Source organism: Petaurus breviceps, unplaced genomic scaffold (assembly GCF_028583685.1).
Source record: "Petaurus breviceps papuanus isolate PSGF00001 unplaced genomic scaffold, PetGlider_PUasm1.0 90339, whole genome shotgun sequence".
NCBI lineage: Eukaryota > Metazoa > Chordata > Mammalia > Diprotodontia > Petauridae > Petaurus > Petaurus breviceps.
Window position 1 is genome coordinate 390570 of NW_027187223.1, and position 12650 is coordinate 403219.

At 41.4% G+C, this 12650-nt stretch overlaps 1 protein-coding gene across 11 annotated transcripts in view; it reads left to right on the top strand.

The window, feature by feature from the left end:
* ARHGEF9 (Cdc42 guanine nucleotide exchange factor 9) overlaps positions 1-12650 on the top strand; it is a 270712-nt gene that overhangs the window by 205269 nt on the left and 52793 nt on the right. For all 11 annotated transcript variants that reach the window (XM_069108283.1, XM_069108284.1, XM_069108281.1 and 8 more), the window contains one exon: positions 10900-11091. In XM_069108283.1, coding sequence (XP_068964384.1) covers positions 10900-11091 — 192 coding nt within the window. The remainder of the gene's footprint in view (positions 1-10899; positions 11092-12650) is intronic.

Here is a 12650-nt window from a genome sequence, read left to right on the forward strand (position 1 = left end):
CCCATATGTTCCCCTTTATATTTGTCTGGCTGTCGAGGTTACCATAGTGACAAAGAAGGCTGGCCAGGGGCAAAACTATGAAGGTTTGTGAGATGGTAGTCTCAGTTGATTCCAGCCTCTGGTCTTTCTTCAGAGTTCTTCTATTTTACAGATGTAGAGACTGAGGCAGAATGATTTGCTTCCTTTCTGTCACATAGGCAGTAGCAAAGGTCCTTCTTTGATTTCCAGGCATAGGGTCATAGATTTAGAGTCGGAGGGTGCCCTTTGAGGTCATGGGCTCAACTTCCTTACTCTACAAGAAATTAGAGATGGGATGTCAACCCAGGTGTTGCCAAGTTTCCTAATCCCTCCTGTCCCATCCGCTCTCCATGCCTGCTCTTCTCCTCTCCATACACAGTTCAGCAATCCCTCTACCCCTTCTGGGTTTCAGAGGAGAGAATCTGGGCCTTCAGTGACCACCTGCAGCTGACATCCCAGGGATAGGGGCTCATTCTGGAAGAGGGAGCCATGCTGGCAGCCTGCTTCTCTATTATGGAAAAGACCCCTTCCTTTTGCTGGTTCAAAGAACAAAGATGGAAACTCATAGCTTGGGAGATTGAGAGTTGGAAGGTAATTTAGAACACAGATCATTGAACATTAGGATTGAAAGGACTTTTTTTAAACACCATAAACCATTAGAACTGGGGGGAAAAACCCTTTGAAATGCAGAATGCAGACTGTAAGGTCTGGGAGGAGCCTTAGAACCTGGGAGGGAGGCTGTTAAGAGTTCTACCTTTGTCCATTTCTTTCCCAGGTGACAGCTGGATCCTCTTCCTTCCCTCCTGAATTTTTTCCCCCCTGGATGGAATAGGGTCTGGAACTGTAGCTTTGTCAGTATAGCAGGGATGGGGCACCTGCAAACTCAAGTTCACATGTGGCCCTCAACTGTGGCCCTTGGACTGAATCCAAACATGGCAGAACAGATACTTTTATTAAGAGGATTTGTTCTGTTAAGTTTGGATTCAGTCCAAGGGCCACCCTTGAGGACCTAGAGGGCCACATGGGGCTTCAAGGCCACAGGTTCCCTACCTCTGGTAGGGCTTTCTCTAGGTGGTGACTCTATCCATGGATGCAGAGAGGCAACAACTCTTCTGTAACTTACAGTAAGTCTTACAGAATTGCATTGAAGGGTTCCATGACTTGGCCAGGATCTCACTGCTAGTATGGGTTAGAAGAAGGACTAGAACCCAGGTTTCCTGCAGGTTGCTGTATGACCTTGAACTAATCACTTCCCTTCCATGGGCCTCAATTTTCTCCTATGTAAAGTAAAGAGGGTTGGATTAGCTCCTTCAGCTCTGAATCAATGATCCTAGGTCCCTTGCCCTCCCTGGACCTCAGTTTCCTCTTCTTTAAAATGAGGGTGGTTAAAATAGCTAAGAGGCTCCTTCCAGCTCTAGATCCCACGTCTCCCTCTAAAGACCCTTTCATACTAGACCCTTCAATGTTCAAAGCCGCCTCCTGTCTTGGACATTTGGTATTTTCAGGTCCCTTCCAGTTCTGGTGATCTGTGATTTTCTGGAATTTCCAGGGCCACAAGTGAGGTCTGCTTCCCATTGGTCTGTGCCCCATTAGCTGCCCTGCCCCACTCCCCTGCTCATGTGTTCCCCAGCCTTAGCTCTAAGGCTCAGCAGACCCCAGGCAGCCAGAAGCAGCTGTATTCAGCTTGGTTTGTGTTAAAACCCTGGGTTCTACAGACTCACTTAGTCTAAGCCAGCATTGTGCAAAGCTTGGAGAAACTAATGGGTTATTAGTGGGTGAGGCTTTTACTGTTAAAAATAGGCCACCTCCTGCCGCCTTAGCCGTGTTGGCATTCAGTACTGTGATAATTCTTCTCTAAGGCAGCCAGTCCCTTGGCTGATCAGAACCTCCAGTCTTGTTTTATCGATTGCACCAAAGGTCACTTGGTAGTATATGGCAGGTGTGACTCTGACCTTTCAGGAAGCAGAAAAAAGGAATGTGAGGAGAGGTTGGCCCAGTGGGGTGGGTCCTCAGCTCAGTCAGCCATCTGAATCTGACTGCAGTCATCCTCTATCTACCTCATTGAAAGAACTAGTCTTCCTTGGCAATGTCCAAGTCTCAGACCTGAGACCAGCCGACAGCTGGCAGGACACGAGCCATTTGTAACTTAACACTGCTTTCCTAACAATATCCCTGCCAGGTTGGAAGAACATGTACTGACTGCCCCATTTCACCAGTGAAGAAACTGGAAATCCAAAACGGAAAGAAACCTGCTCCTTGGGAACCAGGTGTAGACCTGAAATTTTAGCCCAGAGCTTCCAACCCTAAGCAAACCAGGTCCCTTTTTCAGAATATCATGATGCTGCTCCCCACATCTTATTTCTTATAGCAAGGTCATCTGGCTTTGGATCGCTCCAGTAGAAGAAATTCAGTCCCATTGGGACTGTTAGAGCTGGGAGGGGACTTAGAGATCATCTTGTATAACTACATGCTTTTTTAAAAAATTTATTTGTTTTTAGTTTAAAATATTCAATTAGATGATTCAGGACTTGTTAAACAGACAGACCCAAGAGTAGCTGTTAACAGTTCAGTGATCACTGGGCCAGAGGTCTCACCTAGGCATCTCTGTTAGCTCTATGTTGGCATTTCTAGTCAAGACCTGAAGAAAGGAGTAGATGGGAGAAGAAAGGGAAGGGAAGAAGGCAATGGGCATATTATGTGTGTGTGAACACAGCTGCTTCTGGCTGCCTGGGGTCTGCTGAGTCTTAGGGCTGAGGCTGGGAAACAGATGAGCAGGGGAGCTAATGGAGGACAGACCAATGGGAAGCAGACCTCACTTGTGGCCCTGGAAATTCCAAAAAATCACAGATCACCAGAACCGGAAGGGACCTGAAAATACCAAATGTCCAAGACAGGAGGGGGCTTTGAACATTGAAGGGTCTAGTATGAAAGGGTCTTTAGAGGGAGACGTGGGATCTAGAGCTGGAAGGAGCCTCTCAGCTATTCTAACCACCCTCATTTTACAGAAGAGGAAGCTGAGGGACTAATCCAACCCTTTTCACTTTACAGAGGAGGAAACTGAGTTCTACATTTTATCCCCCTTCCTCTGCTCCCCCCTCCCCAATCTGATATAGGCTATACATGTACAATTATATTAAGCATATTTCTACATTACTCTTGTTGTAAAGAATTAGAACCAAAAGGTAAAACCATGAGAAAGAAGAAAAAAAATAGTCTACTTCGATCTGCATTCAAGACTCCAGAGTTCTTTGTCTGGATGTGGCTAGCATTTTCCATCCTGAGTTTTGGAATCGTCTTAGATCCTTGCATTGCTGAGAAGAGCTAAGTCTATCAGAGTCGGTCATCACACAATGTTGCTGTTACTGTGTACAGTGTTCTCCTGGTTCTGCTCACTTCACCTAGCATCAGTTCATGTGAATCTTTCCAGGTTATTCTGAAGTCTGCCTGCTCACTATTTCTTAAGGAACAATAGTGTTCCATTACATTCGTATACCACAACTTGTTCAGCCATTCCCCAGTTTTGGGGCAATTTTCGGCAAAAGAATTTCCAATTCTTTGTCACCTCAAAAAGAGCTGCTATAAATATTTTGATACATATGGGTCCTTTTCCCATTTGTATGATCTCTTTGGGATATAGACCTAGAAGCAGTATTGCTGAGTGAAAGGGTATACACAGTTTTATATTGGGCATAGTTCCGAACTACTCTCCAAAATGTTTGGATCAGTTCACAACTCCAGCATCAATGCATTAGTGTTCCCATTTTCTCACATCTTCACCAAAATTTATCATTTTCCTGTTTTGTCATATTAGCCAATCTGACAGGGTGATGTCAGAAAACCTCAGAGTTTTTTGATTTGCATTTCTCTAATCAGTAGTTATTTAGAGTATTTCTTCATATGACTATAGATAGATTTAATTTCTTCCTCTGAAAACTGCCTGTTCATATCCTTTGACCATTTATCAACTGGGGAGCTACATTCTTTCTAGCACTATATCACCACTTCCCCATTCAAGACCTTTTACCAATATAGTAATTTAAAACACTACGAAATTTTTAAAAGGCAATTCAGCTAGTTCTCCTTTTTCTATGTAATTCCAGGCCTCATTAATTGTCTTACCTGTAGCATTAGTTGAAGACATATATCTTGATGGACCAGCTCTGTGGGCTATCCATTCATCTGCATATCATAGGCTTGACAATAGGCATTCTTCATCCACTTGCTTTTTCCCAAGTGGAAAGTTACACTGAGCCATCTTAACCAACTCAAGTTCTCATTTAATGAGCCTTGAGGACAGGACACATTTTATTTTTGTATCCAGGGTTCTTTAGACATTATAGAGAAGGTACTTTCAAATATTCATTGAATTGAATTGTTGTAATCAGCACTTTATCCACAGATCTGAAGGACCTCACCATCTATGGGAAGTACTTCTGGGATCAAAATTAAAAATCTTTTATTTGACTTTTAGAGCCCCTCTCTACCACTTGGCCCTTTCCTACCTTTCTAGTTTTTTTCCCCATAGTTTCCTCCCCTTCCCCTACTTCAGGACCTGGTTATACTGGCCCCCTTGCTCCTTCTCACACATAACACTCTATCTCCGGTCTCCTTGCCTTTCTGCCATTTGTCCGCCATGCCTGGAGTAGTCTCCTTTCTCATCTCTACCCCTGACTTCCTTCAAAACTCTGCTCAAATCCCACCTTGTGTTCTAGGAGGCCTTTCCTGACCCCCCTCATTGCTAGGGGATTCCCTTGGAGATTTCTTTTCATTTGTCCTATATATATCTGGTGTGTTTCATTTTTTTTTTACATATTGTCTCCTTTTAAACTGTGAGCCTCTTGAGAGCAGGGAACACGTTTTTGCAATTCTTTGTATCCCCACCCAATAGACTCTTAATAAGTACTTATCGACTGACAATGTAGCCTAAAATTGCATTTTCTTTTTTGGCTGTGTATCCCATACTATTAACTCCTACTGAGCTTGCAGTTCACTGAGACCCCCAGATTTTTTTCTGATAAATTCCTGTCTAATCACATTTACTCTATCCTGTACTCTTAAAGTTGATTTTTAAAAAATTCTTAAGTGCCAGACTTTACATTTTTCATATTGATTTGTATCTTGCTCAGATGAGTCCAGGGATCTAGTGTGTCAAAATCTTTTTGGATTCTGCTCATGTTATCCTCTCCCTCCGAGCTTTGTGTCATCTGCATATTTGATGAGTACATCATCTATGAGGCAGCTGGTATCATAGTGGTTAGAGCACTGGACCTGGAGTCAGGAAGACTGAGGTCTAATCTGGCCTCCAACACTTCCTAGTTGTATGGCCCTAAGCAAGTCACATAACCGTTGTTTGCTTATTTCCTTGACTGTAAAATGGGGATTATAACACTTACCTCCCAGGGTTGTTGTTGAGGTTGAGGATCACACACACACACACACACACACACACACACACACACACACATACACAATATGCCCATTGCCTTCTTCCCTTCCCTTTCTTCTCCCATCTACTCCTTTCTTCAGGTCTTGACTAGAAATGCCAACATAGAGCTAACAGAGATGCCTAGGTGAGACCTCTGGCCCAGTGATCACTGAACTGTTAACAGCTACTCTTGGGTCTGTCTGTTTAACAAATCCCGAATCCATCTAATTGGATTATTGTCCAGCCCACATCTCTATACCTTTTTCATATGATCAGCATGAGAGACTTCAGCCCAGACTCTGCTAAAAGCCAGGTAAAAACATCTTCAGCATCCCTCTGATCTTTTGGTATGGTAAACCTGGCCAAGGAAAAAGAAAGAAAGAAAAAGAAAAATGAATTGAAATTAGTCTGGTGTGACCTGTGCTTGATAAAGCACCATTTCTTAGCTATATGTTCCCCAACTATCTTTTTTAAAACTAAAAGGACCAAAAGTGTCAACTGATGCTTTTTTTTTTTTAGACACTTGAAACTTGAAGAGGTGGGAGGTCTTTCTGTTCTATACTTGATAACTTTTTCTACATGTTTATTATTAACATTCCTTAGCATTCTAAAGACTTTACAGACAACACAAGAAATAATTAATGTGGTTCTACCTCTAAGGACTGGATACGTGAATACCATAGCTTGGTCCTTGAAAATATTCTTAAATTCGAATCTTCCCTTTTTTTAATGTGTGTGTGTGTGTGTGTGTGTGTGTGTGTATTGCTTTTTTGGAGGGGGGAAGGTAGGGCAATTGGGATTAAGTGACTTACCCAAGGTCACATGGCTAGTGTCAAGTGTCTGAGGTTGGATTTAAACTCAGGTCCTCCTGACTCCAGGGCCCATGCTCTGTTCACTGTGCCACCTAGCCACTCCCATTCTAATTTTTCTTAATGATTAATTCTAGAATTTTCCCAGGAATTGGACCTCAAGTTTACAGGCATAGAGCTTGCACATTCTATTCTCATCATATTTTGAAAATCAGGACAACACTTGCCTTTCTCCAGTCTGGCAGTACCTTTCCTGTTTTCCACAATCACAGCAGCTCAGTTATTCCATCTGCCAGTTCATTTAGCACCCAAGGCTGTTGTTCATCTGGGCCAGAAGAAGAAGACTAATTCAGCAAGGGCTTCTCTTAAGATAACTCCTTACTTCTCTTGGGGATTTGAATGACCCTCTTAGCCAGATTTTCCTGTCATTTCTGTTGTGGAGGTCATTCTCACTGACAGAAGAAACAAGAAATCAGTGTTTTACCATGTCGATTGATTCGTGAGCTCCCTGTGCATCCACATTGATGTTGGAATTGTTTCCCTGTCTGTTTTGGGAACTTTCCCAATAGAATTTTGATCCATGGGATCCTACCTTTTGAAATCTGTTCTCCTGAAATTTCATGGGCATTTCAGAGAAGATCTCCAAGTTTCTTTACCTTCTCTTTCCCAAACTCTAAGTGGGAACAGTCCCTTCCTCACAAGTTTCTCATCATTTCCACTCCAAAATATAATTTTCCCTTGTTGATTCCTCTAGCTTTGAAGTATCAGATGATCTTGAAGGCAAGTCAAGAAATGATTTGACAGAGCATTGTCTGAATAATAGTTATTACTCTGTCTTTCCTCTGTCCTGAGCTTGTTTTCTTTTGATGTGATCAGCAGGACACTCTGATGTCTAGGATTTGTTCTGTAAAGCTTGAATTCAGTCCAAAGGCTGCATTTGGGGACCTAGAGGGCCACATGTGACCTGAGGCTGTAGGTTCCCCACCCCTTGACTCTACATCATTTCTGTTTCTCTCTGTTATGTCTCCACCCAAATGTTCTCCACTATGATTGCTCCTGTTTCCTGAATTTCCTCACATGAATTTATTTTCTATTAGAGTAAATCTATTATATATATATATATATATATATATATATATATAATCTTCCATTAAGAGTATATCTTCCTTACCATTTTCTCACTTTATTTTTCTTGCCTTTTTTTGTCACATGGCTAATATGAATATATATTCTGCAGTATTTCACATTTATAGTGGATGTCAAATTGCTTGCCTTCTCAGTGGGTGGAGGAGGGATGGAATTGGGAACTCAAAACATTTTTTAATGTTAATAAATTAATAAATAATTGAAAAATTAAAGAAATAAATTAAAAATTAAAAAATAATATCTTCTAACCATACTACCCCTATCTTCCTCCCTCTTTCTACTGCTATTTACCCATCTTGGGTTTTTTGAATAAGGTCCATTCCTCCAGAGCCATATTCCAATCATGAATTTCCTCCCATCACATCTCGATGATTCCTGTGTGTCCAATTGCCACTCTACATGAAAGCTGCTAATATTTCTTGCTTGTTGCATAAACTTTCATCAGGGCTTTTATTACTGGTTTCTTTCTTGGAATTTATCTCCTGTGATCTTTCTGGTGTCTTAGATGGTTTTCTTTGTCCTTTATTGTCACTGCTCTCTCAGTATCTAACGTGGTTCGGATACATAAGCAATTTTCTCTCCTTCCTGGGCCACAACGAAATAAAAAAGTGTAATCAATAAGGGAAATCTGAAGAAAGGATTCAGCCTCGAATGGCAACTAAACAATTTAATCCCAAAGAATGAGTGGGTCAGAGTACAAATCAAAGACACAATATATAATTATATCAAAGAAAGTGATAACAATGACAATTGGCTAGCCTGACAATACATAGAAGATATGGCCAAAACAACTCTTAGGAGAATTCTTGTCTTGAAATATTTTACTTACATTAACAAAGAGAGAGGAAGAAGAGGTCATTGAATTAAAGATGCAACCCCTAAAAAAAGAGCCCTAGAATTCAATAAATAACCCCCCAAATAAATCCAAGAATAGAATTCTGAATATAAATGAAGATATAAACCACATTGAAAACCAAAATAATTGAGACCATTAATAAGAAGAATAGCTAATTATCTTTAAAAACAATAAAATAAAGAGACCGGCCATTAGTTAGTTTGATTTCCACCCACCCTGCAAAAACAGAGAGAGATGGAAACCAGATTACCAAAATTCAAAAATGAAAGACTAAGGGCCCAAAAATTTAGGAGAAAATAAAGGCAATTGCCCCAAACTGGTATGCCTAATTATGAGCCAATAAAACTGAAAACTTAAATGAAATAGATAGTTTTTAATTTACAAAATACCTAGATTAATAAAATAAGAATTTTTTTCAAAATAACCTGGTATCAGAAACAGAAATTGACTAAGTCATAGATTATTCCTAAAGTGGAAGTGGTTGGGACCTTGTGCCTTGATTAACTTAAGTAAATTCTATCAAGCATTTCAATAACAACCCCTATAGTCCGTCAACAAGCATTTATTAAGTTCTTCCTCTGCTAAGTGCTAGTGATAGGAAGAAATGCAAAAGATGGTCCCTCCTCTTGGGGCTCCCAGTCTAATGAGGAAAACAACATGCAAATCGAGATAGGATACACTGGAACTTTGTAAAGTCAGAGGCACCACGTAGTTGGGATTCAGTCCAAGGGCTGCCCTTGAGGACCTAGGGGGATTTGTTCTGTGAAGTTTGGAGTCAGTCAAAGGGCTGCCCTTGAGGACCTAGGGGGATTTGATCTGTAAAGTTTGTGTTCAGTCAAAGGGCCTCCCTTGAGGATCTAGAGGGCCACATGTTGCCTCAAGGCCACAGGTTCTCCACCCCTGGAATAGGAGTGTGATCAATGGCTACAGAGATGTCAAGAAAGGTGAGGGTTGAGAAAAGGTCATTAGATTTTGCTAATCAGGAGATTGCTTTTAATGTTGAAGAGAAACTTCAGCTGAAGAAGTTAGAAGGCAGACTTCTGTAGAGAGTTAAGAACAGAAAGAAGAGAAAGTACAGTCACCATTTGTAGGTGGCCTTCTTAAGAACTTTAGCCACAAAGGGAAGAGAAATATCATTGACTTGTCTTTGTGGTAGATACATGGATTGATTATTTTTTTTATCATCCCAGTCACCCTTTTTTCAGTAGTAATTTCTCATCCTTTCCCATTTTCAGATCAGTCCCTCAAGAAGCTTAAAATTTTACTATTGTCAGCTTGTACCTCCTCTGTGTTTTTGTGGACTAGCCCAATTGCTTGTCCCATCTTTGCTTTCTTCAATGCCATTTTTATTTCCTCATATAGCACATTAAGGGCTGTTATGTTAGCATACAAATGTGGCAGCTCCATTGCCATTGATAGAGAAAATAGTTTGCTATAGAAATCTTGACAGATCTTTTCCATTTTTCATTTTCTCGTTGATCTTCTTCAGTGTTTGTATGTTATTGTTTTTGTTGTTCAATTGTCTAACTCTTTGTGACCCCAGGGATCTCTGTCCTTGCTGTTCTTGGCAAAGATACTAGAGTGGTTCGCCATTTCCTTCTCCAGTGGATCACTTTTATGTCAGGATTCTTCACTATGACCTATCAATCTTGGGTAACCCTGCTCATAGTTTCATTGAGCTACACAAGCCCCTCCACCATGACAAGGCAGTGTGATCCATAGACAGACAGAGGTTAATGACTTGCCCAAGGTCACACAGCTAAGATGTTTCTAAGGCTGTATTTTAACTCAAGTCTCCCTGACTCCTAGCCCAGCACTCTATTCCCTTTGCCACCTAGCTGCCTCTAGTGTTTGGTATAATCTGGCCTAAACCAACTCATAGGATCATAGTTGGGTCTCTTGCTAAGCTTTCTGAAAATTTGTTTTTTCCTCTACTTCCTGCTGTTTTATAAGGCAAAACTGCTAGTAGTTTTCTGTCATCTATTAGATTTTACAAATGAGTTTGTCCCTTTAAACTGATGTTGAACTTGACTGCCACATCTCTTGTAGGGAGATTAAGTGTTTTCTAATCCTTTTTGGCCTTTTCTTTGTGTTGACTGATTTATTTCAGTTAAACTTCCCTAGCAAATTGTGACAATCTATGTTGATATTTGTTCTGTTATCCAGTTCCCATTTTTCAGCATCAGCAACTTGCTTAAGTAGGTCAGGTTGGATTTGTATCTCATTGTTATCTAATTTGGAAGTGATTTTGTTACTTGCTCAAATCACTTACTAGTGTATTGTACATAGACTATTGAGATTTTAAAATGACAGCCACATTGTTTGTTAACCAGTCACCAACCACCAAAATAAAATCAGTTTTATTTTTTATTATGTTATTTGGTACTTTTCGTGTCAGACAGCTCCAGTTTCCATCATATAGGTGCTTCTTCTGTATAATCACCAAACCTTTTCTCCTGCCCCTGTTTCTATTCCTAAATCACATTTTCTGTCATTCTTCCCATCATCCTTTCCTTTGCACTGATAACACAATTAAAGTAAAGAAGGATTTAGTTTGGAGACCCTTACCACAGTTGGTCTGCCAGTGGCTGTTTTTACCAGTTGCCTGGCTTGTAACCACTCTTGTTCTCTTTTTCTCTTCATAGCTGTGGGTGAACCAGGAAGATGGTGTGGAGGAAGGAACCAGTGAGGTACAGAATGGGCATCTCGACCCCAATGCCGACTGCCTATGCCTGGGCAGGTCACTGCAGAACCGGGACCAGATGCGTGCCAATGTCATCAATGAGATCATGAGCACTGAACGTCACTATATCAAGCACCTCAAAGATATATGTGAGGTGAGCTGGGGGATATCCCAATGGGGGGCATCAGGGCTCACTTACCAGCCCTACCTTTCCTTCACTCATGGAACAAGACATTCTAATTTTCTGGAGGCAAGAACCAGAGGGCCTGGGTTGAAGCCTCAGCCCTACCAAGTCTAGGTGTGACTTTGGCAACAAAACCCAACTTCCTTGATCCTTAATTTATGCCTCTGTATGGGGATAAGAAGTGGGAGAAAAGTCCTTTTTACAATAAATTGTAAAAGCAATATGAATTATCATTATGCCTCAACTGGAAAATGGAGTCAATGATTACCCTTGCCAAGAGCAAATGTGCAGGTCCATCTGTGGCCTTAGAACTCCATGGCATGGTTCTCTTCTCCCAGTGTGATCCCTCAGGCCAAAGGTCATACATAAGCTAAGGGCTTGCTCTGGAATCTGGCTCAGGAAACCACAGCTCTGTTCCATGGGCTTCTTTCCTCCCCACAACTTACCTGTGTGATGAATGAAAAGACTGAGAGAGAGAGTTTCTGGGTAATTGATAACCAATTTATTGATTATGCTACCTGATAAGCATTCTATTGATGGCCAGTGTTTTCTCTCAGTAACCAAAGACAAAACCATGGAAATCACTGAATGCTTAAGTACCTTGGGAAAAGTCAGTTCCCCCATAGATGAAAATCAACCCTTATTGGTGAGCTATTAATGAGGGGGTGGGCATATTAATGAGGAGGTGGGCTAAAAGTCTCCAGCTCCTCCTACTGAGAATGTGACTTGATCTTGGAACTCAGCCACCTCCAGCAATCTGGACAAACAAATCTACCTCTACCCAGACCACTCTGATTTGGTTTTCTCCTTCATAAGTTGGGTTCCTCTAGAATCCAATGGAGAGCTACCAAGACAGGGGTAAGGGCTGGAATTCACTTAGATTAGATTCTATTTATACTCTAAATGGAAATATGGTCTTCTAATTGGGTCGGGTCCTGCCCAAGGTCAAGGAGCAAGTACCCAGATGATTTGAGCAATCTCACCCAGCAGCAGTGTCCTTAAAAGACGGACTAGTCCCTGAATGAGGAAATAGAATGGAAAAAACCTCAATACTAATTTAATAATTGGTTATTAATACAATGGAAAAGTAATCACTTCCCTTATCTGCCTTGGCTGCTATCTGCACAGCTCTATAGAGAGAGAGCTACATTTGGAGCCAGTAGTCTCCAGTTTGAACCCAGGCTGGCTCCTTCACTTGTAACCTCGAAATCCTATGATTTGGATGCCCAGTTAGGGACATAGGTCATTCATTAGGGGTTTCTGGACATGAGTGCAGGCATGGTGACCCATCCCCCAAATTCCCTGACCCAAGGCCTAGGTGTTTTTTTCCCTTTCTCCCCAAACACCTCTTCTTCTAGGCCTCTGCTTCCTTCTTTCTAGCTAGCCAATGGTTAACAGCCCCAGTTTCTCTAATGCTCCCGAGTTTGCAATAAATTGATCCCCAGACACCTTTCTATGGTTCTAAATGACAGGAGACTCAATGAACTTCATTAGTAGAGGGAGTTGTTCCACTAAGACTTCTCTATACT